The sequence below is a fragment of the Amphiprion ocellaris genome, chromosome 17 (assembly GCF_022539595.1).
Source record: "Amphiprion ocellaris isolate individual 3 ecotype Okinawa chromosome 17, ASM2253959v1, whole genome shotgun sequence".
NCBI lineage: Eukaryota > Metazoa > Chordata > Actinopteri > Pomacentridae > Amphiprion > Amphiprion ocellaris.
The window spans coordinates 25,575,461-25,603,368 of record NC_072782.1 but is presented as its reverse complement, the minus strand read 5'-3'; the positions used below and the strand labels follow the sequence as shown (position 1 = coordinate 25,603,368).

The 27,908-nt window shown below is 40.3% G+C and overlaps 1 protein-coding gene across 2 annotated transcripts in view; it reads left to right on the top strand.

Moving 5' to 3' along the window:
- The window catches only part of LOC111563720 (leucine-rich repeat transmembrane neuronal protein 4), a 110,117-nt gene extending 95,624 nt beyond the window's left edge, over positions 1-14,493 (top strand). The window contains exon 3 of one of the 2 annotated variants that reach the window (XR_008604562.1): positions 8,810-8,949. Coding sequence is in view for 1 of the 2 variants with exons in the window: in XM_023262948.3 (XP_023118716.2) it covers positions 8,810-9,133 (324 nt within the window). In the remaining variant the exon portion in view is untranslated. Of the gene's footprint in view, positions 1-8,809 lie in introns of both variants that reach the window. The other variant, XM_023262948.3, reaches the window with a different exon arrangement.
- The last annotated feature ends 13,415 nt before the right edge of the window (positions 14,494-27,908 follow it).

Genomic DNA, 27,908 nt, shown 5'->3' with positions numbered 1-27,908 from the left:
TGTGCACTACTACATGCACTGAAATCTATTACACCAACACACTTTCAAATGCAGCTGGGAAGTCTACCTCTTGGGATGCGCTGTCTGAAAACAAACTGATGGTGTTTACCTTCACACCTCCTCAGACACGTCCATGCACACTGCTCCCCTAAAAAAAAAAAAAAAAAACCCTGACTGGTGGGCTCTGTGTCATTGATGCCCGCCTGGCAACATCTGCGCCGACTACCCCCGCAATGCTGGAGCAGCGTGCATTTGAAAAGACAACGCTCTCCCACACACCAAACGCGCACGTGAACGACCACATGCACACACACTGTTGCACATGCATGCACCCACAGAGTCGCGGTCTCACAGAGGACACGTGATTACGGCTTAGTTGCTCGAATTATTAGAGGTTCTTTGAGTTAATTTGCTGGTTTATGATTCCACTCAGTCACATTGTTGAACATAATGAACAGTTGGATGTGCGGACTTAATAATGTGCAGACACGTGTATTATATGTATATATTTGCACACGTTGCTTATTAGCAAGAATGGAATTATGTAAGCTGCAATTGTTAATTACTTTTTCCTGCTTTGCTGAGGAAATCTAACCAAGAGTAGTAGGCTGCTGATACAGCTACTGAACAATACTCTTGATTCCCTATTTGTCTTTTTTTTTTTTGGATATTTTATTGCTTTTGTACTACTACATGTCACTTTTACCACAACTATTAATAGCACAACTGCTTCCACTACTACCTCTGCATTAGTATAAACTGACTAAATTAAGATTGGATTGCAGCCAACGTGATGAGACTATCAAAAATATGGTTACTATACCAACTCTTTTATATCTTATATATATATTATATTTCTGGTCACATATTCAGTTTGAAGTTATTATACGAGAAATGTATAATTGTTAGCTGCAGTTGTGCAATAACAGCACTGTAGGATATGGTTATAGTGGAACAGTTTCAGTATAAACACTGAACCCTTTTATCAAATATGCATCACTGCCAACTTTAAATATGGATGAACCGAAATGAATTATGGTAATATCTCTAGACTTTTACAAAGGAGACTGGCGGGATAAAGAATAGACAAAGAGATTAAGAGTTAAACAGTCATTTATACTTTTTTTTTAAAAAAATCAAAACAATACAGACAGATGCATACATTAATGATAATAATAATACAACATATTCATAATAAAAGCCTTGTTGAATTTTTGGGAATAAAAAAAAAAAACAAAAAAGAAAATCCCACTCGAAATGATACAGTAACGATTTCCAGCTTAATACAAGGATTTACAGAAATAAATAAATGTAGCAAAAAAAAAAAAAGACAGAAAACTTAAGAGGAGAAAAGTAAAGCCAAAGCAACATTTTAGTGGGAGTCTTTTTCTCCTCCTCTTCACTTTGTTATGCTTCTGTGTGCCACAATACAATGACTTGAGAGAATCGAAGTGTTTGGCAGGGAAAGCGGCAGACTTTTGAACCGTAATGCTCCTAAAGCCCAGGGAGGCATTAGAATTGTCTGCCTGTGGCACTGTTACTGCCTGCTTAGCTGCTCATAAAAGCGTGAATGCAAAAAAAATAAACAAAACTTCTAAGGGGCACTAGAATGCTATAAAAAAATGAATTTATGGGATTTAGAGCTTTTTTTAAGACTCACCAATGACCCCTCTAACAAATTAGTGCTGTTGTGAGAAAGTAAAACAGAAATTAAGCACCCACAGAAGGGAAATGTTTTGCAATCATCTGATCAAGTTGTTACAGGCTCTGGTTATGGTACACAGACATGTCGCTGAAGAAGAGAAATATGCTAACAATAGATACTGTATAATAATAACTTCATTTGAACAGCATCTTTTTTGGGGGGAAATCTCACAGTTGCTCAAAACATGCAAAAAAAAAAAGAAATAAGAGCCATTAAAGCAAAAGCAATTTGGGAACAGATTCCGCTTTAGAGATGTGGTTTAATCTCCTTTGGCAGGATGTGTCGGAGCTTTTTGGGCCTTAGGTAACCCTACAGTGTGCTCACGCATACGGAGATAAAGATCCACCAAGAGGCAGGATGCCAGTCATTGTCAGCTGAAACGCAAGCAGGTGATGATGGCAGGGATCCAAAGAAGCAAACATCCATCCAGCAGTGCATCACAGGGAGTTGAGAGGATTTCTTTGTCTTTCTTTTCTTTTCTTTATGCTAATACCTTCTGACAGGTGGGCGCTTTAGTGTTACAATATACAATGGTGGTTGCATCTGCACAGACTCAGGCTCTCAGACGATTTTGCGATTTCTTCTCTTTTTATCTGTTTTGTACGGAGACACAAACCTGCTAGTCGTGATACCTTTGGAACTGCAGATTCAAATTTGATCTTATCTGTCAGTTGCCGTTCAAAGGGACGCCAGCTGTTCATATTGTAACCTAAACTTGACCAAAAATAATGACAAACGTTTCATCATTCTTGCACGACTTCTTGTCAGAAGGAGGATAATTGCCAGGTCTTTCTTCTGTCTTAAACCGAAAGTCATAATTCATAAATGCTGGGCTAATAGCTTTGTCTTTTAAATGTCCTCGTGCTTTTCTGCTACCTTCCGCATAATGTGGCCTTTGCACTGCGGTATTAAAAAAAAAATCAAAATGCAGGGAAACAAAGAAAGAAAATATCTTCACTATTTTGCCAATAACTGCTTAGCATTTGGGGGAAAAATGCTGCAAAGTGACAAAACAGGTTCAAATATACAAATGCACTGTCAAAACAGAAAGCAGAATCAAATACAAGCTCCAAATGCAGCAAGACTCTCGAACCAGTTGGTGTTTAAGTTTCCATCAAGTATCCCTAACAAAAGATGATACTCAGTGGATGATAACAGATTTGTCAAGAATCTGAAATTGCTATATTTCACCTACTCTTTCTTTTTTTTTCCTCATAGTGGCAACATAATTGGGCACCCATTCAGAGTTGAATATGTAAATTATGCGCTCAGGTCTCAACAAGCCCGAAAGCTACAGATTTAGTGAGTCAGACAGCCAGTTTCCTTCTATCAGACGATGAAACTCGTAGGCATTTCCTCACAGTTCGGCACAAAAAAAAAAATCAAAAATCACACACACAGCACATTTGAATGTTGAATGTTGCTCAAAGAATTGCTAAAAAAGCTGTAATTCACGGCTGAAAACTGCAAAGATGCTGAAATCAGATGGATGAGTGCTTTGCAGATTGGCACGACGCGGTGAAACTCCAACTCCTGCTCAGTTTTAAAGTCAAACTTCTCATATATGCATCTATTTTGGTCTTAACTTTCAAAAAAAAAAAAAAAAAAACCCGCACATATAGGCGCTAATCTAGCAGGCAGGAATGGATGTCAGCAGTAGATAAAGGGTCAAAAGAGCCTGGATGAAGACTTGCGTGAATAATAATGCATTAGAATTGGCTGTTTTCAAATTATCTTTTTTAAAAAGAAAAGCAGTGACTTCTCCACAGCGTTAGATAAGCCCTATCTTAACACTGCTCATCCCCACTCATGTCACGTATTTTGAGAACATTTGGTAAGTAAACTGAAGTGTCTACTTTGTATTTTTGTTAGTCTGACCAGATGTTATCCATTTACATATTTGGCTGTCAACAGACTATTGAGTGCAAGGAATTACTAATTTCTTAAGGAACAGAGAAGAGGCTGTTAGCATTCCTTATGACCTCGAATAGAAATAGCACAACAGAAAAATCCAACCTGAAGAGCATTTTGGATCGATGAATATGTCGGACAAGAAATTCTAGTTTATATTCATGACTGTTTCAGCGTTCACTGTTCTGGATGCCCTGGATTGTACAGAATGCACATGATGATGGTGAAAATTCTTCTTTTTCCCATCAAACACCCTGCATGTAGAGATATGTGCACCCACACTCTCACACACATTCTGCACAAGGCCAGATTTATGCCCTGACAATTTGATAGAATCTACTGAAATGGTCAGGAGTTAATGTTGGCTAATTAATTCATTGGACATCGGCAGGCGGAGCTGAGGTGGACTGAGGTGTGTGACAGGAGATGAGGTGGTGGCGGCGGGTTAGTGAAGGGGTTTAAACTGAAAGGAGAATGAGGGGAGTAATCCACTGAGTGCCTATAATGTAATGAGTCAGCCCCGCTTAATGGAGTCCATTTGAGGAGGAAAGAGGTATAGAAAGACGGGCCGGCTGGCGGTTCTGGAGGTGCACTTGAAAGAAAAGGCCTGGGATGGAAAGGTGTTTTATGAAAATAGAAAGTTCTGCCTGACTACATTACTGCCACACCACACAAACATGCGCTCAGATTTTTTTCAGTGTGCAGGAATAAGGCTGCAGTGCATCATGAAGGCATGTTACAGTGCAGCTTGAGGCTACAAATGACACTGTTTGTGTGTTTTTTGTTTTTTGTTTTTGTTTTTGTTTTGTTTTTTAAACAGAACTGGTGTTAATACTTTCAGAGTGGCTTTATCTTAGCTCCATGGTTCAGGGTAATTCCTGAACTGCCAAGCTGTGTCAACCCAGACTGTTTCTATTGGACTTTGAAATCTGCTCTCTCACACACACACACATGCACACACACACACACACACACACACACACGCTATTCCCCCGTCTCAGTCTGCATATATCTGCATTTCATTGACACAGTCGGCTTTTTTTTTTTTTTTAAATGTCCTAAATTCATTTCTGTTACCTTAAATGTGACTTCTCTTATCAGAATCATTTATGACAAGTTTAATAAAGGCAGCTACAAAGATATTGGAGGCACCTTTTTTGAGTCGCTTATACCAAAGAGTCTCTGGTAATTTAATGTCACTTTGCTGACATAATTAAGATTTTATGACTGTTAGACTGCCAGTTTTTTTCTATTTACACCTGTTTCTCTTGCACTCAAGTGGTCTGTTCACTAGTTAGTTTTTAGTTTCATGTGCCAGAATTGTCTTCTGTCTCAAACTTCTTCTCTTAGTCATTTTCTTAGAGACTGTTTTTTGGGTCACATCCAGGATAACCAGCCCATTGTTGCTGAGAGGATCTTTTGCTTTTGAGCTTTCCATCCTATGAAGAGGTGTAAATAATATTAAATTCACTGTCTTTGTATGGGAGAAACTTTAGGAACAGAAATACCAGCATTTCTGTGCTTACAACCAATAATATCTGCTGCAAGGATATTGGAGACACCTTTTTCAAGTCGTTCATACCAAAGACTTTCTTATATTTAATGTCACTTTGTTGACATCATTTAGATTTCATTTGACTGTTAGACTTCCAGACTGTTGCACTTCAAGGGTAGGTGCTTGTATCTCAAATTTCCTCCCTCAACCATATTCTTACAGACTGATTTTTTGAGTCATATGTCTGTCTGTTATCCAGGACAACCTGCCCATTGTTACTGGTGGGATTTTTTTGCTTTTGAGTTTTTCAGTGCTATGGAGCAGCACAAATAAAATCCAATTCTTTGTAAAGGGGAAGACAGCAAAGTTACAAAAATGCCAGCATCTCTGTGCTTAAAACCAATACTATCTGCTAGATACCATAGAGAGAAGCAGGAAAAATATGTATTTCTTTTCCAAATTTGGGGGAACTGATTATTTAAAAGAGCGCCTTGTTCTCCAGATCTGGTTCCAGTCACTGGATAAGGTTAGAAATACAACGTCAAGGGATTTGCATGAAAGATGGTACAGTTGTGACATATTGCTCTGCTTCCAATGCCTCCTCAAGAGTCAGGGGTTGTATTATTCATGGCTTCCGTGTCGGTGTCATATCTGCAGCTCCTGTAGTTGTTGTGCCGCTTCTTGTCGCCTGTGTGCTCGGATCAGATGATGTGTCTCTCCGCCAGGCTGCAGCGTTTAATCCAGGTCAGCTGCCATCTTACCCCACTGTTTTCACGGCCTGTTAGAAATCTCTTAATTGGTGAGTAAGTGTGCGAATTAAAGTTAGGGAAACAGAGTGACATGAAAGGCTCATCTGTTTGTCTGGCACTGTGTCGAGGTCTGTGGAGGGGAACACAAGACCAGAGACACGGCCAGATGTGATAAGTGCTCCTGGCTGTGACACAAGTGACAGGGCACCGGAGAGAGCACAGGCTTATGCGCTCCAGCTCTTGTACCAAAAGGTTGAGCACAAAAGCATCCGGGGGTTTGTCATCTGTAGCCTGATTTGTGTGGCATCCACACACAAGCAAATTCTCATCTTCTTAATTTTTTATGTCTGGTACAATGGGCATTTCAGTCCAAGTTCAAGATAGGATGATTCTTACTCCTGTGCAAAGAAAAAAAAAGTGGTTGTCACAGATGCTTTGCAGAGCATATTTCAAAGGGTCTGTGCACCAAATAGGTTTTGGTTAACTGGAGGCTCAGGTGGTCACCATGCAAGGATGATTACAGAGAGCCAGCAGTGAGCTGCCAAACTGACTGAGCTGTAAGACTCGACGTCACACAGAAGACACAATGAAATGTGGAACAAATTAAGTGCGTTTGAAAAATGAAGCATCATTTCCGATGCTACAGCCATTGTTGGGTGCGTATCTGAAGGGGACGAGCGGGAGTACAGGATGGTCATCTCTGACTTTGTGGACTGGTGTGAGCGAAACCATCTGCAGCTCAACGCCAGTAAGACGAAGGAGATGATCGTGGACTTCCGCAGGAGGAGGACACCCCGGACTGCACCGGTGAACATCCAGGGTTTGGACATTGACATGGTGGACACATACAAATACCTGGGTGTTCACCTCAACAACAAACTGGACTGGACACACAATACAGAGGTCCTGTACAAGAAGGGCCAAAGTCGTCTCCACCTGCTGAGGAGACTGAGGTCCTTTGGAGTGTGCAGGACTCTGCTCAGGACATTTTATGACTCTGTGGTAGCGTCTGCTATTTTCTATGCAGTGGTCTGCTGGGGAGCAGGGAGCACTGAAAGGGACAGAAAGAGACTAAACAGACTGGTCAGGAGGGCTGGTTCTGTCCTGGACTGTTCCCTGGACTCCATAGAGGAGGTGGGTGAGAGGAGGATGTTGTCAAAGCTCACATCCATCATGGACAATCCCTCTCACCCACTGCATGACACTGTGGGGTCTTTAAGCAGCTCCTTCAGCAGCAGACTGAGACATCCACCCTGCAAGAAAGAGCGCTATCGCAGGTCCTTCATCCCATCTGCTATAAGACTTTACAACATCAGCATCACTGGCTGATGTTAACATAAACTGGACTACATCATTACCACCCCAAACCATAACATTTGCACAGACATTCTTGCACTGCACATCTTTGCACTTTTAAACTTTATTTTTATTTTTATTTTTTCTGTTAAAAATTTTGCCACCCTTGTATATATTGTAAATAAAACTGCTGTAACAATGTAAATTTCCCCTGGAGTGGGGAGAAATAAAGAACTTTATCTTATCTTATTTATCTTATCTTATCATTTGGGAGCACGTAATATTTATGTGAAAACAAAGCAGCTGTGGCTGCTGTAGTTGCAGTTTTTAGAGGGGTCTCTGTGAGAAAAGCACATTTTATTTAGCTTGGCTTCTGCAAAGTAATCAGGGCAATTATTAGGTGGAAAGATGTGGTACAACTGTGCTTCTCAGATGTAATTTTGTAAATGCTTCAACCACCACAAAGAATTTACTCTCACATTTGTTCATTTTGATTGAAAGGTAATTATTAAAGTGTGAAATTTGGCTTTTACTTTATGATTGGTTGGGACATACACATTAAATGTTGAAAATTTGTTGGAAAATAACAAGGTAATTTAGCTACTGACTTTGCTTTTAACCCTCTAAACCCCAAGCACTTTTGCTTCTGGCACAGTTTTATTCACTATGGGATCATTTTCCTCTGCAATATAAAGTCTTGCACCTTTATGGAATCAACACAATGAATAGAAGTAGAAAGAACTCAAATGTGTATTGCACAAAATGATAGTTATAATGCCACAAATAATAAAAACAGAGGAAAAAACTACAGTTGAATTGTTTGACTATTTATGTTACAAAAAATAAATAAAATGAGCAACATTTTTCCCAGTGTCCAAAGGTGTTTAAATACTGACCTCTACTGAAGACATTTTAGCCCATTTTAAATTTGGTTTCACACTTGTTTTCTATCTGCTTTGAGTAAGTGAAGCCTGCAGTTTAATCGAAAAGTTCCTGAATTTCCGACAAGTGCTTTTTGCTCACAGCAGTCAGGTCATGATTGTGCTAAAGAGCACAGCATGAAATGATTTCAATGAAGTGACATACCACGGTTTTAAGCTAACATTTGGTTAATTTCTCAGATGTAACCAAAAGTCGCACATGATAAGTTCAAGGGCCATCAAAAAGTTGACAATCAAACAATTCTCTTTGTTTTTTGCAGCTTCTGGCTCTGAAAAGTGTATGGGTTTTTTTTTTGTGATTTTTAAAAAGATAACATGACTTTCAAACCCGCCTTCGGGTTTTGGGGTTTTAGAGGGTCGACTGACTAAATCCTGGTGAATAACCACTCACTCATCAATAAAAAATGTTCTTAGCTTTACTCACCGCAGAAGAACCTTCTTTACTTTGCAAAATTTATGAGTATTGTCTTGTAGCAAGAAACAGCACTTTCTGCTAGTGTGGGGACATAAATACATAGCTGCTCTTCAACAATCTGTTTGGCGATGTATCTAAATGCACAGCTGGCTATGAACCTATATCGCTAATTTGTTTTCTCTCTTTCCCATGTGTTCCCTCTGTTCCCTCTTCTTCCTCCTGTACATTCCCATTTGTCTTCCACGCCATCATCCCCTCATCTGTTCACTCCTCTCTGCTCTCTATCCATTGAAACAGGTCCCCCACCAGATGGGTGCCCTGACCTTCTACCGCTACGAACAGCCCATTGTAGACTACTGCCAGGCCCATCAACCCCTGCGGCTCAACATGGGCTACGAGGGACCTCCCCAGGGCCTGGAGGGCCTGGAGGACCTCGGGCCGTGTGATAGGGGAACTATACAGACAGTGGCTCTGCCGGCTGTGCCCTCTGCTGCCAGCATAGGTGCCCCTGTACCAGGGCCTCGCTCCCCTCCAGCAACCCTCAGACCACCGGCTGAAGGTCCCAGTGGTGGGCCTTTTCCTCCCACCGAGCGCACTGGCACACTCAAATTTGGACGCTAGCAACCTTGGGTTTTGCAGAAGTGGGGCAAGTTGCCTCCGACTGACTTTGAAACGAAGGGGCAGGTGAGCTGGTTGTTCAGTGGGGCCTTGTTTTTATTACAGGAGTAAATGAAAAAGAAGAGGACAAAACTTTTAAATTATGCCTGGTGGGATTCGGAAACACTCCCCAGTATACAGTGGGGTAGGACAACCCTCGCTGATCATTTTGATTTTCTTTTTTTCCAAAGCACCTCATAGAAAAACCCCTTACTACTGACTCATGGGAAGTGATTCAACATATGACAAAAAAAAAAAAAAAAGTTATTACTTTGTTCCAGCTCTGGTCTTTTGCCATATCCCGTGTCAGCATCATGGGCGAACCTGTTCACAGCAACTGCAGTCGACTTGCGCTGAGTCAGGAGCGAAAGGGAAAGTGCAATAAACACAAGTTCTCGGTCACAAAACAAGTCGGAGCGGTAAAAGATCTAAGAGATGGAGCTAGACATCATGTGAAGCGCAGGAGGCATCTTACTGTGATTATTATTATTATTATTATTATTATACATTTCTACACACTAGTTGTTAACAAAGGCAAACCTGCACCATTATTTCATACAGACAAATACTTACATGGTGATTCTGTTTCTTTCGTTTCTTTGGATGTTGTATCTGAATTCCATTTATGTGCATGTTAAACCAAAGAGTTTACTAATATATTTTTCTTTAATGCACATAAGCTACTTTCGCTAAGGGGATTTTTCGCATCAGTTGTTCTACTACTGAACTAGCCATTGCCAGCTCACATTCACAATTAGTCCCCTGCTAGTTTCAGAAGAACTGAGATTGTCTTTACAAATTAGCAAAGTAATTACACATAAACGGAGTAGTGTAACTGGAAATTCAAGGAGATATTTATCATAGCAATGTATCTTACCTCCAAAACACCGAGTCAGTTGCCATCTATGACCTCAGCTATGAACGACATCAGCCAGAGCAGCATAAATTGTATATTCCATCGTTTTTGTTTTTTTTTTAAACAAACAGGGACCCTTTACAGAGCTGAATAGCAAGTCACTGTATATGACTATATCCCAGCTGAATGATTCACTGCGCTTTAAAAAGGCAATCATGGGCAATTTATGTGAAAATAAGTACATTTGAATGAAAAGTATTGTACATATTATTGAAAAAGGTCCACTTTTATTGAAGGTCAAACCACTCTCACTGCCCCAAACAGTCATTTGAAACAGTCAGTGTTTGACTTTCATCTCACTGGAGCGTTTGAAGAGCACCATCTCTGCTGGTTTGGCAAAATAGAGCTCAGGCCATGCGCTCCTGCCTCCCCCAACCCTCCGACCAACAGAGCGATGATGCCGACTGGGGGCAATGATGAACCAGCACGTTGACTTCTCTTTGACCTCCATATGAACCCATGAACTGTGCTGGAAATATCGCCTGACATCTCGTTCTTTTCATGGGGGGGGGGATTTCCGGAAAGTGTGCCTGCAGAACCGGTCCTTTATTGCACTCAGTAACCCGTTGGCCACTGTGTCAAGCAGACTGCTATTCACTGACTCACGGAGCCATTGAGGACTTCAGATATGTGGAATATCATCTCCGGCTTCATCCGAGCAGCGCACCCAGGGGTCGTTTTCGTGGAGTTTCGAGGACGCCGTGCTTGGTCTGCCCGCAGAGCGACTGATTGATTCACTAATGAAACTGAGAGGGGCCAAAACTCCCCCCTCCCCAGTGAAAGTGGGTGCATCCTCAATGTAAGAGAGTAAATAACGGATTTTATTTTGTTTCATTATTTTGTCATGAAACAAAAAGGACAGTTTTTGAGGTGTTCAAAGATGATGTCAAGAAATTCTATAAGACTAATCAAAAAGGACAAAAATCAAATAGAACTTATTTATCGTGTAAATAATGAGTCTTTAAAAAGGAAAAGGAAAAAAAAACACGTATCAACTTCACTTCTTCTGAAACACAAACTGCTTGTGAACAGAAGAGGAGCCTTATTCACTTTCCAGTGGGAATATATTACCAAGATGACTCGGTGAGGAGGTTCCTACTATAACACTCTTGTTGTTTCAATGATAAATATTTTTCTATCTGCTCCCTTCACTACTCTACCGTTGTACCATTAAACACAAGCTAAGTTAACTGAGGTTATTTCTCAAATCCAATCATTTTACTTAATTATGTGAAGAAGGGAAGATTGGGAGCCATGTCCTCGTAGATGTACTTCAAGCACCAAAATTTCACAGATTTTCTGTTCGAGAGCTCATCTTGCAGGTGGCGGTTGCATGATGTGATACATCCCAATCCTCTTGTTTAAGAATCTCGACACTATCTGCCATTTCAAGGTCTACTCGGGGAGAAGAAGTGTGCTGTTCTTTATACCAAGAGTTTAACTGGTGACGGATGTTTCTGTTTGTGCCATTATTTCGTTAAATGTTTTTTGTGTATGTTTTTTTTTTTTTTTTTTTTCTTTACCAAAAACCAGACCCAAAACATAAAAAGTGACCCAAAACTCTTCATGGTATGACTACTAAGAAGGGGGTCACCTTCGTGTACAGGACATTGCATAAAAAAGCAGTTGATTCGCTCAGTACGGTTGCTTAATAGTGCTGGTGGAGTTTACTTTGTAATAGCAGCTGTGCCAATGTCTTTATAATGGGAGCTCTCTCGATTCTATCCATGTATTGTCTTGCCTTGCTCTATATCACCCCTGATAACTCCTTGGCCTGAATTTCATGTCTGCCGCTTGGTGACACGGGTGAACCTGTGTAATGATGTTCTATTTCTGTCCGCATGCTGATATTTTGGGAAACTATGCCCAGTTAGGGAAGAGCGCTGAACCAGAGACAAACTGTACAGGGAGATATTTCCTGTCTGGAGTGCCCTAGAACCAGCAGCACGTGTCATGGACAACTTCACCGTTTTTAAAGCAACTTGTCTGCTGACCAATTAATGCCCTAAAAGCCCTTAGATTCCCCAGCACTACAGGCTGCTACACAGAGAAAGAGGCTTGTGTTGGGCACTCAGACTTTCCCTTTAATAGTCCAATGCTAAAGCCCCCCTGCCCATGTGCAGTAATTACTTCACGTTTTTTCCAAAAATGGTTCAATTCAGTCTAAACACAGAGATCAAAACTAGTCTGCCCTTCATGTGTAATTACGAAATAAAATCTTCCTATGTTCACAATTAAATCAGCAACTGATAAATAATCAATTAATCATGAATACCTCCCTGATAAAATCTGATGCATTCAGCAGAATGTTTCGAATCCTGCTGCCAGTAATTATCTCGTTTTTTTTGTCCATTTTTACTTCTTTTTTCCCTTTTTATTGCCATCAGAGGGCTGGAAGCACAAGCGCTGCATGCTAATGATGCATGTTTGAGCTGAACTCCAGGACTGTCTGCGCTCGCCCCACAATGCCAACAGGCTTTATTTTCTCTTCTGCTTTGTTTGTTTATGATTTTTTTTTTTTTTTTTGTACACTCCAAACTCCCCAACCCCCTTCACTCTTTGAGTTTGGGCTGAAGTCCCCACTGGGAGCCTTTTTTTTTTTTTTTTTTTCCCTCCATTCTTTACATTTTTTTTCCGCCTCCTTTTTCTTTTTTGTTGCTGTGGGTGGGGTGAATAAAGGTCTGAGGAATTGCAGTAAAGACTTACATATTTCAGTGTTTATGCTCAGAGGAAAAGCTAAATGCACATCTCTGAGGGGAAAGGAAAAGCAGAGGAGATGAGAAGTGGGGGGTCATAGAGATGTTTTCTAATAGGGCAGACATAGCGGGACAAATGGGTAAGTGCAAGGACACTATTCTGTTACAATGAAAGCTTTGTGATACTTCTGTCCCAGGCAGCTTTATTTCCACTGTAACACAAACAGCTTCAGCCGAGCTCTGACACATAAGCATTCAGCAGTCACGCCCTTGCGTCTTTAGAAACTGTACGTATTATGCACGCTCTCACACAAAGATACACCTTGTTTCCAAACGCGTTATGAATTACACTATCAGCGAGAATCCACTGTGACTTGTCAGTCTTTAACCGCAGAAACAATCACGCGTAAATGCATACAGAAGGAAAAAGACAAGGGCGATGCTGCGCAAGACTTGATGAACGGTTGTAAAGTACTGCAAGTTTTGACGCTCACATCCATTCCAGTTCACCCAAGGCCATCTGTGACGGTTCAGTAGGTTCTAATCCATTACCTGATAAATAGATTTGAAAAATTAATTCCAAGCCAGACATGGATTTGCTGCTTTTCTTCTTCTTCTGCCATACATCTGCATCTTACCAGCAGGCAGTGTGGGGACACAGTCATGACTCTTTGGAGTGTACACATGAAAAAGGGAGCTAAAAGAAAAGATGTTAAAGTGAATAGAAAGATTGCCCCTCATCTTACCAATTTGAGTTTCTATTACTGTTAGTGTGCCATTCGTGTGTGTACAGACTGAAAAAAATGGTAAGAATTAATAACCCTGTCACGCTCAAGACGCTGGAAGCACTTCTCGCGAGTTGCCGCCCTGCATGTACCCAGATGGCCTATATGTGTGTGTATCTATAGCAGCACCTACTCCTCTACCTCCTCTGAACCAACGTCACCGTTACTGATGTTCAGGCCAGCCCAGCCCCCATTGATTGTTATTGTTCCATGCTGTTTCACATTAGTAAGAAGTCTTTAACCTCTGACCCATATTGTCCTGACTTTGTTTTTCTGCCATTGCTCTTGTCAGAGGGTACACAGAAAGCCAAGGCATGATCATTAACCTCTGTCGGAGGAAACACACTTTTTCGTTTGTCTGACAAAGCCCAGTTTATAGCCCTAATTGGATTTAATGTGAGCACAGAAGAAAGGATGTTTTTTATTCAAATGGGCTGCATTCTTCTCCTGCAGTTGGCTTGAGAGCGCAGCAAGAGCAAGCGGAGGGAACCTGACAGAAAGCAATATCAGAATTAGTCTTTTTTTTTTTCTTTTCATTGCAGGCTCAAGCATTTTCCCTTTTTTATTCTTTTTTTCCCCTCTTTTTTTGCTGCCTCTTAAATGCTTTCCATATAAACCATGGAAACCCTGCTGTCTCCTTCTCATCCATTTCCTGCAGAGAGAATCAATTTCTGTAGGGTGTAAATATGCGCTGCATTGTTTTCTTTGGTAGTTGGTTTGTCGCTGATTTTTATTTCAGGTTTTTTTTTCTTAATTGGATTTTTATTTTTATTTTTGGTTATTTTTACTGTATTCAGACCTAAAGCATTTTTGTGGAGACCTGGTCCAAGCGCAAAAATATGGCTCTTTCTTTGAGTATATTATTGTCAGAAAATGTTTTGTAAAAATTTTGATGATGATATCAGAAATAAACATCTAAAGATGGGAGTAGTGGTGTCTTGTTTATCTTAATATATTGTATTTCAGCTTGTGGGAACGGGTAGTTTTACTAATTTGCAACAAGTCATAGGCAGAACTACTCAGAATGTGAACACAATTATAATATTGGTGTAAAAGTACATTGTTTTCTTTGATTCTGGAGGAATTTCTAATCTTCTGGGCTTCTTGAGGAGCAAAACTGAGAACGCCGAGTGTTTGGAGCCAGCATTCTCTTCTTGAATTGTTAATTGTGCGCCGAGCTCCGTGTTAGTTTCTGTAGCAAATAAACATAGACAGAAACTGAACCAAATACTTCGGGGATGGGAGTGTTTTACAGTGCCAGCTTTTTGTGTTAACTGTGATGATTTACCCCAGAAACACCGGCAGTAAAATAAACTCTTCTCATCATCTCATTTTGTAGTTGTTTCTGTGCCCTCTGCAGGATTTTACAAGCTCTCATTTTTTTTTTTGTTTTTTTGTTTTTTTTTTTTTTTTACACAGAAAGCAGCTCTAGCTGTTTGGAATTGTGCTCAGTTTTAAACATCTTCAAGTAGATGCAGTTATTTCTTTAGTCTTCTAGCATTTTCGCTGTCCTCTCAGTTACTCGCTGTAATTTAAGAATTCCCCAGCAAACTGTGAAAGAATTATGTATGCATGTCTGGGGAAATTCGCTTCACTTGTAGTAAAACGTCCAAAAAATATATAAACACGATATGTTGTGGGTTGCGCTTAACCGACAAGCTGAAAAGTTCCAAGCAAATTCACAGTAATTAATGTAATCTGGACCTTTTATCGCCTGTGAAACTGCAATCACATGGTCCAAAGAAAGGACAAAGTCACACTCAGCAGGGTTTGATGGCCTGTGATTAGTGTGAAAGATGTTTCCTCAGAATAGAGCAGAATCCACAAAGAGCACCCGAAGAACAAGTAACACAGACCACAGTGTGAGACACATTGTGGTGTGTGATCACACTATTTGTCAGTGTTTTGGCACACTCTGAGCTAAAATAGCCGTTAAAACTGTTGGATCCTGTTACGAGGAAGGAGTCAGAGAACCCAGGTGCAGACACAGATAGTGGCCAACAGGAGGTTCAAGGAAAAGAGGTTTTTATTTAACAAAACAGGAACTAAACCCGTACAGAAAATGGGGAGCCGAGCAGGGGGGAAACTAAACCAAGGACAAGCTTAGGGAACCCAGGGGGCAGACTGAGACATGACAAGAAACACAGGCTGGGGAAAACCCATGAACAGGTTGGAGCAAAATAGAGTCCAAGAAGGGGAAATCCAGGAGGGGGGAAAGCAACAGAGTCCATGGGGCTAAAGCAGTCCGGAGGTGGCAGGCTTGGTGGGGGGAAACTGAATCTAAATAGGACGTGAATCTTTGAGGGTGTGTGGGTCGATGATCCGGCAGGGAGTGAATGAATGAGCAGGGTTTAAATAGTGGAGGTGAGGTGGAGAACAGGTGAATGGTGTGAACTGATTGCTGCAGCTGAAACTCATTGTAGCAATCAGCAAACCAGAGTGCAGGCAGGTGAAGCAGGTGAAGCAGGAGGGCGAGAGACAGGGAGAGAGAGAGAGACATGAGGGAGAGGTGACAGACAGAGGGAACCAGAGAGAGACAGGTCAACACAGAAACAAATCAGGACTCAAGGGAGAAAGGAGGAAAAAGAGGAAGAAGGGAAAGAAGGGCAGGGGCTAGAGCAGGATCCTAACAGATCCTGCACTACAATGGTAAAAGAAGGCCACCTACTATCCTCTGTGACGCAGCAGGAAAGGCTTCTGATTTAAAAGAGTTTTTTTTTTTTTTTTTTAAAGTTGGCATGAAGACATAGGGGAGAATGGTGGCAGGTCAACAACAGGAATTCACTCAGGAGACTGAGGTTCATCAAAGTTACACTACCATTCAAAAATTTGGGGGCATTTAGAAATGCCCTTAATTTTGAAAGAAAAGCATTTTTTTTTCAATGAAGATAACATTAAATTAATCAGAAATACAATCTAGACATTGTTCATGTGGTAAATGACTATTCTAGCTAGAAACAGCTGATTTTTAATGGAACATCTACATAAAAGGCCCATTTCCAGCAACCATCACTCCTGTGTTCTAATGCTACATTGTGTTAGCTAATCATGTTGAAACGCTAGTTGATGATTAGAAAACCCTTGTGCAGTTATGTTAGCACAAGAATAAAAGTGTGATTACCCGAGTGACCCCAAACTTTTGAATGGTACTGTATGTTGATTTAAAAGCATAACTGAGAATGCAGTTTAGCCCTATAGGAATCTTTAACAGATGTGGCTGGAATGTAATAAAATCAACCTATTATGCAAATCATAGGTGGAAGAAATTGAATTGCTCCAGTGAGGAACAAATTATATTTTCTGAATTCTTAGAAACTTGACATGAAACAAGAGTAGTATTGGAGTTTTGGACATATATGCTCCAAGCAGAAACCAATTCTGAATGACAACCCAGAAAGCCCTGCAAGCTGACAGGATTGGCTCCTTTTCGTTAGTTGTATAAGAAAGTCCAAATCTGTGTGTTTGAGGCATTCCTCGGTACATTGCAGTTTCAAGATGTTAGATGCTCAGCAATGATGTTGACAGCTTTATATGCTCATGATGGGCCTTCTAGTGTTCAGAAAAACCTCATGTGGACAAGCATCTAAGGCAAAAACTTGATTTTCACTACAGGTTAAAGAGCAACTTAATAACGCTGGCTGAGAATCCTGCTCTTTCTGACCACCAGCAGTGACGTAAAGGTGGATCCCAGGTGCACACTTCTGATCACTGAGGTAACACAAACAAAGAAAGGTGCTTGATGGCACAGACCAGAGTCAATATTGACATTAAAATTGCAGTTCCCCACTGCACTGCCACTGACATTCTTGCAACTGCTTCTCTTCCAACTGAGGCACTGAAGTGAGTCACCAAAATACTGAACAGGCACAGGCACTAGGGCGGATAAGAAATTAAAAAAAAAAAAACAACAGCAGCGGCCAGATAACCTACACTTCAGGGTTTCTGTTTATTTTACAAACTTTTCTGGGTGACGGTGAGCGCCGGCAATCAGGAAGCAAACTTGACGAATGCAACTCATTTGCTCAGAGTGAACCGAATACCCACGGCGAAGGAGCACCGTCGGCGTCCCAGAAATGGGAGATCCGTCTGCTTCAGCCTGCTGTCACTTCGGATGCAGGCATCATAGCATCACCGCCCTGGAAGAACATGACAAGGCTGCTTACAGTCCGGCTCACACAGATTTTCAGGACATGAGGTCTAGCTATCTTTTACTTTTCTCCTCCAATGATCACACACCCTGTGGAATAACACACCCAACTCGAGGATTATCTACTATTTATTCATCAAACATTTAAATCTGTAAAGTCAGGTGACCATCAGTTAAATGTTTTCGAAGATGATACTGCTAATAGCACAGATAATATTACATCTAGATACACATTTACCTATTTTGACACAATAAAACCACAACCAAGATGCCATTCGCGCATATCCCTTATGCATGCACTATGCAGGATACACTGCAATGCTGTGATCAGCATCATATCAAAATACAACTTTTTGCCATGTTTTGGAAGGGCACCAGCTTTTTACCCTCTCCAAAGGCACAACATTCTGAAAGGTTAAAAAAGAAAGAAAGAAAGAAAGAAAGAAAGAAAGAAAGAAAAAGGTCTGACATGACTGAGGGGTCAGCCTCTTCCAGCTGATTGCACACAGCCCACCTCATAGTTTGTGTGTAAAAAGGACATGGCTGGTGGTTGATTGGCCAGGTCAGGAGGCTTGGTAAGTATGCAGTGTCTGATTCTCAGTGACCTTTAAAGCAGTGTGATGGTGGTGTGGGGTTGAAAACTCTCTACTGGTTGGAGAGTGGAGAATTCATTGGTTTGAGACACTCCAAGGTTGTTTCTCAGGGTTTTTTCAACTGTTCTTTCACTCTGACACACACACACACACACACACACACACACACACACACACACATATATATGCACACTCTGTGGACACTGTGTGTGCTTTCTCTTCAACCAAGCATAGATTTCTATGGCGCTGTTAGCCCTACATCCACTGTAAGTAATGGAGCTCCTCGGGGATGTAAAAGCTCTTGTCCTTATCCAAACTTACATTCGCTTTTCTGTATCCTGCCACAGTCTGAATCCAGCTTGGGTAAGATTCATCCACAATTGTTACCCTCTTTGGATGGCCAAATAGAGCCCTTTTTCTTTTTCCCTTTGGCATTTTCTTTTTACACACTGTGTCGTGTCTTCCCCTTGACCTAAAATAAAAATAGAGTTTACATTTTTGTTCCATTTGCTCTTTTTTGGGGTTTTGTGCTTTTATGTAGTGTTCCTTCCAGTGATGCCCAATATAACTGTATTTTTTCTTAGATGCTCTGAGATATTTGCTCTGAAAAGGACTGAAAATAAAAATGCAAACCAGGCAGCAACAACAAAAAAAGAGGTTTAGTAAATAAACCTGAGTGCAAAGAAAAATAGAAGCTAAAACTGTACAACTTTTGGATGTTGTCATATTCTTAGCTAAAATACCCTGTTTTGAAATGCATTTCCATTTAATGTATTTGTATGAAAATCTTTCCACTAAGGTCAAATCTTAATTCTGGTGTACATCACTGAAGCTCACATTAAGAAAACATCTCCTCCAAATTTTGTTGTTGCGACTCAAGCTTTTCCTGTCAGAGAAACACGCAGGGAGGAGGGCAACAGCTGACTGTCAGACATCAGCAGGGAAGCTTTAAGCGGGGTTTTTTCCAGCACAACAACCCACTGTCAAAGGAATCAGCAGAGGCAGAGTCCATCCCCCTGCGACGCAGAAAAGCAAAGCCTGGCTGCTGGACCTCAGACGCAGTCAGATTTGAAGATGCACAGTTAAGGTCAGCAAGGTTTTCTGGACAAAATCGTAAAGCTTTAACGTGACCGAGGCTTTAACTGCCTCCAGAAATCTGGAGGTGCAGAATGTAATAGAGGGAAAGCAGGGGATGCCATTCAGGCCCCCTGAAGGCTGAATGATGAGCTTAAGCTTAATCAGCAGCCTCCCCCGCATGCTGGAGTATTAAGAGGCTGCAGAAACTTAGACATCTCTTTTAAAGATGGTCTTAGTAAATAGAGAGTTTGCAGATGATTACAGGTGTGCAGGGAAGAGTCATGATGTTAAAGCCATCATGGAGCTTGACAGGCTGCCTTCAGGAAATGCAATGAAATAGGCATGATTCCCCCATGTGCACGTAGTGCCCTGAAGATGATGGATACATGCTTGGAGGATTCCTACAACAAGATGGGTGAGCTGTTTGTAATCAAAACCCACACTTTTGATGTGTTTGGAAAGGATCAACTTGAATGTCTTCCTTTGCTGTTAACACACCAAGATTCACTTGCGCTTTATTCAGTGGGAATACAAATTAAGACAAGTGTCTGTTTTGCATTTTCATGTTCTGTCTTCCTAGATCCTACCGTTGGTGTCACTGTTGAGGTCTGCGGTTGGTGTTGAGGTCTTTTTGCGATTGGTTCCAGAGTGATTGTAAGGTATCTTTTCTCTCTTTTGCATGCATTGCCAGTTTATAGCATGCATAACTGGTACGACATTTGGGTTTGAGGTAGGTTGGGTCAAGTTATTTTGACAACTTTATTTAGTTTTCAGATTTTAACTGCATTTTTGTTCTCCTCTGGGTCGTTGGTGTGCAGATGCCCTGCACATTTTGGTCATCTTACCCTCCTGCGGTCTGGAAAGCTGTGCCTGGAACACTTGCCAGTCAGGCTGTGTACCACGACGGGTGGCCTTCTCCAAACCCTCAACCTTCGCACACTGATGGAACTGCTGTCTTGTCTCAGTGTTGTTTTTGCATCGGGTTTGTATTCGGCAACAGCACATTTTAGCCCAGCAGCTTGTTTTATATTGGTTTTATGGCATCTGTTTGTTTATTCTGTGTTTCTCTTGTTTTATTTTTCTTTTGTTTCGCACCGGCCTCGGTTAATTTTGCTGTTTTATCTGAGCACAGCTCATCCGGGAGTGAAATGAAATTATGCATTTAGGGCTTGTTTTCCCTACAAGTCTAAGCAGTCTGGTTTCCTTTTGCGTTTTTGAGATTGATCGTCATTTGTCATTCAGTTTATTTTGTATTATTCTTTCTTTTACGATCAGTAGCTTTTGAGTTAGCTCGGATTGTCAACCTGGAAAACGTATTTTGCTGTTCATCAGTCTAACCATTACTGGTATGTTATTTTTCCTTTCCTCATTCCTGTTTACCGCTTTTTGCCGTTAAGTCCAAAGTAAACAGACAAAAATGCTGTCATCTTAATGTGGAGGTTCGTTATTGACCTGTTCTCTGATCATTTGTCCTTGTCCTTGGTTTTCTAAGCTGCACTAAAGCTCACTGTTGAAACATATCTGCTAACAAGGCATAAGCAAAAGCATCAGAAATGTCCACAAGCAGATTAACCAACTTAAAAAACTAACTTTGTAAATTGTTCTTATGGCTGCCTCACAACTAAATCCATAAAGCAGTCAGAGTGGCTTTGTTAAAATTTTTAAACCTGCACTTCCAAACTTGCATCCTTAGTATGGCTGTCAGAGTAATTACACAAACACTATCAAAGTAACTGTTATAACTACATGCCTACACCATTTTTTTTTTCAAATACCAACCTGTCCGAGTGAAGTAAAGCAACATTCAAGCCAGCTGTCAATGCCTTTACTTCTTCAGTGCTTAAAAAACACACCAAAGCTAATCTGTGTTCATTTTTAGACTGCAGTCCTTCCTCTGATTGCAGAGTTTCTTTTTTTCATCCGGAGCATCAGATATTTTACTTCCACATGTCCTGTTGTGATAACCAACTTCATCTCCATTGCTTTTATTATATGCCTCATCAATTCTGGCAAACTAATCATTGCATGTTGGCATACAATGCTCCCTGGCGTACCAGTATGGAAATGATGCACCAAGCACCAAAATTAAAACTCTGCTTCCGCTGGGAAATATAGAAAGGTATATCGAACATGATATCATATGATTGCATATAGGTAGAACAGCACTTCAGGCATATTTTCCATGTTATATCTATGCATTTTCAGCCTTTTTGGATATGTTTTAACTGTGTTAAAATGAGACGTTCATCGAGAAATGCAAAGAAACATACAAAGCGTCACATGAATGGCATTAAGTGACATGAAACCCTTCTTTAAACAATATTTTCATGCATCTTTGCACACAAATTTGAACTGAAAGGAATGAGATCCAGTTAAGGAAGTGTAGACAAGAGAGCTCACTGCAACACGAACTGAATGTTGATTAGACACAAATTTTAAAAATACTTTTGCTTGCTACAGTAGGTACAAGTTTCAGTGTCTCTCAAAGGATTTCCGCCTGTCTTGTTATTTTCATTTTAAACTATGTTTCACTCTTTTTTGTGAAGACTTCAGTCTCTAATGGGCTCCTATCAGACCTTGACCTCTTTCACCCAGCTTACACCACTTGTGTCTAAATTGGACCTTCTTCTCAAATCAGTGCCTCCCGCATCAGAACACACACACCTAACTGATGCATTACTTGAACGTTTACTGAAGGAGGGCTCCACTAAAACCCTCCATTCGGAAGGACTGTCAGTACTGAATAGGAGCAGAGGAACTTCATTAGGGCATAACAAAGGAAAGTGGAGCAGATCAAAGAACAATCAGAATGGATGAATAGCTAGAACAAGAACATAGTAGGTTGTGATTTCAATGAATCTATGGAACAGCAGGGAATTTTTGATGATGTGATGACCACACAGACTGCACATACAGCACATGTTCCGGCTGAAAACTTGATATATTGAAGAATTGTACTTTATTCTGATGGAAATGAATTTTCTTACATTTAACTGCACTTTTGATGATACTTCCTTTTATATGTGATGCACATTTTTTTTAACAAATCCTAATTCCAGCCTATTTTTCAGTTGGTATTTTGAGAGACACATTTAATCACTATACAACCATGAACCAACCTTAATCAAATTCAGTTGGTGATTATTAAAAGAAATGATGAAATGCTTGATCGGGAAAAGAAATTAAATCACAAGTCCAGTTGTTACACTTTCCTAACAAATTTTAAATATTTTTTACATTAACTTTTTTTAAATTTTAGAGTTTGTGCTCATTATTATCTTTCACAATTTTAGAGGTGCAGGCTTTGCCTTGAATTTAGACAAGCCATCTACTTGGCTTTAGACATGCATTATGATTTAAATAAAAATTGAGTTGAAGCTCCTTTTATTTCCTTCTTGTTTAAACTAACCAGACCTCCATAGCCTGGTCCTCATTCCTCCATAAGTATAGTAGCTTCAGGCTGCATTAGCCGCCAACAGTGTTAACATCCTCAGATCTCTGACTGAAATGTTTGCTGGGTGAGCTTCACTGCAGGTATTGTCGACACAAGATATCCTGGATACACAAGAAGACAAATATCTTGAAGACATGTAGCCAAATTTTTCTTTCCGGTTCTGCAGCATCGTTTTAGATTGTTGTTCCTCCTGTCTTTGTTACTACTATTCAGTGCAATCCCTTGTAAGTCTCACAGTGTTAAAAGTGTGTAAAGCTAAATTGTAAAAAAAAAAAAAAAAAAAATATGGCATTCAAAGTAAATCAAACGAGGCATCAGAAAGAAAGCAGTCCCGATCTCCAGAAAGTAATGGCTCTCACTAAATGCTGGACCAGTGCAAAATACCTTCACAGTTGTCTACCTCATGGTAACAGATATAAAATTGTGAGAAAGGATAAGAGTACCCAGGTGATACATTAAGTTTCATCTTTCCATGTGGCCGCTAAGTTAATTAGGTGTCCTTAATTAAGCCAATCAGTGTTCCACAACCAAACAATGCATTGACTCAAACAATAAAGACAGGGTTGTTCAGGCATCCTTTGGCAAAAGTGTAGTTGAAAGTGATGCTTCTGAGCATGAGGACAGCAAACATCTAGAATACAACAAAGGAACTACAGCACATTGATGAGTTCACAGTTTTTAATTGTGCAAAAGTTTCAACACCGTTTGAAGTCAAAATGGACACAAGCATGAAGCAAATAAATATGTGTTAGGTGTTTCAATAACCATACTCTAGGTATTAGGGGTTTCAATAACCATCTTCCTCTGGTGTACTGTATAGTACACCAGAGGAAAATTTAGTATGTTCCAATATGCCATACAGTACAGTATGGCAAATATCCCAGCATGTTCTACAACACCCATTTGCATTTTCCAGCATGTGTTTGTGGCCATTATGGCCCATAATACTCTGCACTACAGAAGATATGTTGCATGGTGTCTCATGTGAGTATAATCAAGTTTGAGCCACAGAAAGCACACAGACAGATGGAAGCTAATTTCACACTTCGGATATATGAGGAAGATGGTCAAAATCTATCTTCTATTGTATCCACAGCTATTATATTCATACAATTAGTGTCTTCAGGCTACTTTGTTTCTAATGTTCATACTGTACCACATTATGTATATCCATACTGTATATAATGCATTAAATCTGCTTAGTCCTACTACTTGTAGGAGGCTAAACTGCATTTTAGAGCTTCATACTTTGATGCAATGACAATTAAGTTGGATCTAATCAAATCTACAGACAAAGTAGTATGTCCCAATTGTATGCATTCAGCATGCAACTCTGTGCAAACTTTGTAAGAGAAGCTGTACTACATGTATGCAATCTGGAGAATAGCTACAGCCAATTTATATCAGTTGCACAACTGTCATTCAATAACTGGTTGAACACAGTTTCAAATTCGTTGTATAATTGTTATGAGCTTGTGTGGTGTCTTGCCCAATTTTGGTGGCCATATGTTTGTGAGGGGACTTTAATTCTTCAGTGACCACAGTGAAGGAAATAATGCTTAAAACACATTGATCAGTTCACTTGAGTTTTGTGTCTTGTATTTTTGGCCATTTCAAACTTGTTTTGTGGCTTTGTGACTGCAAATTTGTGTTGTTTTGCTGTTTTTCCATATGTGTCTATGTGATCACTGTTGGGACACTGGTTGATTAGGCTGAGTGGCTACAGCTGCTGCATCCGACACACCTGCTGCAGTGATTGGTGACACTCCTTTAAAAGACAGACTCTTGAGCTGTTCAGATGGGCTCCGGCTTCAGAGAACTGCACATCATATTTCTCTTTTCGTTTGAGAGCGGGTGTCAAATAGCTCTCTTGTGAGAAACAAAGCCCCTTTGAATTGTGTTTACACCCTCAGCGCATTTATTTCACTCTCCCCTCCTTTTTGTTTGGTTTTGTTTATTATATTTCTTCCAGCTATTTTGGCTGGCTTAGTGGGTGATAGAGGCAATCTACCTCTATCACCTTTCCGAACCCATTTTGTGACCTTTTGTTTGGTTTATTTGTGTTGGGGTTCTTTGTTTTGTTACAGTTTTCCTTTTGATACTTTAATAAAGTTTGGGGTTCTGGGTATTTTCCTGGGGTCCCGCTTGGGAAACGTAACAAATTGGGGGCTCGTGTCTGGGATGATCTGAAAGAGAGTTTTTTTGTAGATCAAAGTACAACACAATCACACAACATGGTATTTTCACTCGATGAGTTTTGTGCAAAACCTACTAAGGCAGTTCTGAATTCCTGTACTAAAAAGGAATTGCAGCTAATAGCTGGCCGTTTTGGGGTCGACCTCCCGACAGGTAGTAAAATGGACGACATTCATGCTGCCATTGTGAAAGCTTTGGAGGAGGAAGGATTGTTTGAAAAAAGCACTGAAAGAGGCGCTGAGGCTCAAATTAAGCCTAAAACAGACGGGGGAAGTGACTTAGAAGTATTAAAAATTAAGCTTGAATTGGAAAAAATGAAAATAACTCAAGAAAATTTGCGGTTGGAGAGGGAGGAGAGAGAGCGAGAGGAGAAAGAGAAAGAATGAGAGAGAGAACATGAAACTCAATTAAAGAGAATAGAGCAGGAAACGCGTTTAAAGGAGTTGGAGTCTGGAGTGGTTCCCAGTCAGTCTGGTCGGATGTCTACATCTAGTGACTTTGATTTGGCTCGTAGTAGTCGGCTCGTGCCACCTTTTAATGAAAAGGAGGTAGCCGAGTACTTTACACTTTTTGAGCGGGTAGCTGACACTGAAATGGCCGAATGAGTTCAGGCCATTGTTACTCCAAAGTGTATTGGTTGGCAAAGCACAAAGTGTTTATGCGTCTTTGTCTGTTGCGCAAAGTTCTGATTATAAGACGGTTAAAGAAAATATCTTGCGTGCTTATGAATTAGTTCCAGAAGCTTACAGCCAACAGTTTAGGCGACTTAAAAAGTCCGAGACCCAAACTTATACTGAGTTTGCTCGAGAACAACAGGTTTTGTTTGAACGTTGGTGTAAATCACAAGATGTTAAGGAATTAGATGACCTGAAAAATCTAATTTTGCTGGAACAATTCAAGAGATGTGTTGATGAAAGAATTGCTACATTTTTGAATGAGCATAAAAAGTTAACCCTGGATAAAGCAGCTGTTTTGGCCGATGAATTTGCGATAACACACAAAGTTTCCTTTGTTTCAAAGTCATCAAGCATGAACACAAAACTCAAGTGAACTGATCAATGTGTTTTAAGCATTATTTCCTTCACTGTGGTCACTCAAGAATTAAAAAGTCCCCTCACAAACATATGGCCACCAAAATTGGGCAAGACACCACACAAACTCATAACATAATAAATCCAAGAATAGGAGTTGTTACAGTCCAGCACCCAGTGTTACAGAGATAAGCATACAAAACGTACTGGAAAAAAAAAAATCTGTCAAGTGTAACAAGCCAAAGGACAATATAACAATATACACAGTCAGCGACATCTGAATGATATCACATACTTATCACTGTTCACACTCAATCCAGAACAAAAAGTACATTATAGGCAAGTGGAAGGATTAACTGCTCAGCTATCCCATTTGGAACCATTCTGTTCAGCACATTAATCTATTTCAACTTCCCCAGACTTAGCCATCTGAGGAGATGGAGACAGTGTGTCCAATTGGTAATACTGGCATAAAATTGAATTCTTGGTGAAATAAAAGTTGTGTTTCTCACTGCATGTCCGCATCACGTATCAGTCTAATCTTTCAGAGGTCTGTGTGTTCAACACAAACTGTGCCAGTTAGAGGTCAAGGAAGAGGTTGGGTGGCATAGCTGAGATACAGAAGGCAGAAATGAAGGCGAGAGTGGTCAGAATCATTTGCATTGGTTGAGTGCCCAGTGTGCGAGTCTGTTGGCAGTGCGTGTGCTGTTGTTGGTTATCGCTTGTTTTTATAAAGCATTTTGACATCAATCTATTTGTTAAAAAGCTATCGTGAGGGTACTTGACTTGCATTACAGATAATAAAACGATAAGGGTCCAAGGCACAGGATAGAAGAGGAAGAAGGAAAGGAGAGGCGAGGAAATAATCCCAACATGATAGAGTTAGATGGAGGTTTTTGATAAATGTGCGACCTTGGTGCAAGTTGAAATTCTGTGAAGCCCCAAGAGAGGGATGAATATTTTAAAGCTAAAATTCAGAGTTTAGTTGGGTCCTCACTGTGAGAATTTAATGAGCGACCAATCTAGAACTTGTATCCAAATCTCTGTTTTATCCTTGGCATTATGAGCCTCTTGCACAACAGGACGTGTGGGTTGGCTTTTTCCTTGAAGTACACTGCACAGACATACACCTGATTCAGTCTTTTTCAAGTTTTACAAAGAGCTAATAAGTCTTTCATGTGAATGAGAGTTGAATTATTCCATATAATACATAGGATTAAGCATACAGGCATAGGATTAAAAAGGTCCAGTAAGCCTGCGTAACTCGAAAAACACAATCCACAAAGAAATCCTGAGTGATTTGTATCTGTAAACCTAATTTCTATCATCATGGGGATGTCGACTCAGTATTTTTCAATGTGGATATATTGGTAATTTTCCACTATCTTGCATGAATTCCTTTAAAATCCTTCCACTGACTGCTTCCCACAAAATACAGGTAGCACATGATATGATTTATTGTTAAATTATGAGTGATTTGAATTTGTAAATTTATATTTATGCATTTAATTTGCAACTTGCATAACAAAATTTGCAGGGGAGACCAAGTGTTTCCAGTAAGCAGCTGAAATGCAGTATGAAAAGGATATAAATACAGATATGCAGATTCAAACCACACAGTAATTTTGTAGATTGTCTTATGGAGATACAAATGTTCATGGAGATGTTTTAATCCCAGACAAAAGACTCCATGTTGCACTAATTGCTCGTCTGCTCTGCTGTGCTTTTATGTATTGAATGCGCTGATGAAAAATTTCCACCCCAGTGGTGGCTGTTGGTTGGAATTGGCAAATAAAAAGTGGTACCTCGCATGAAATCCAAGAGTTTTGTTAACCCATCCCTCC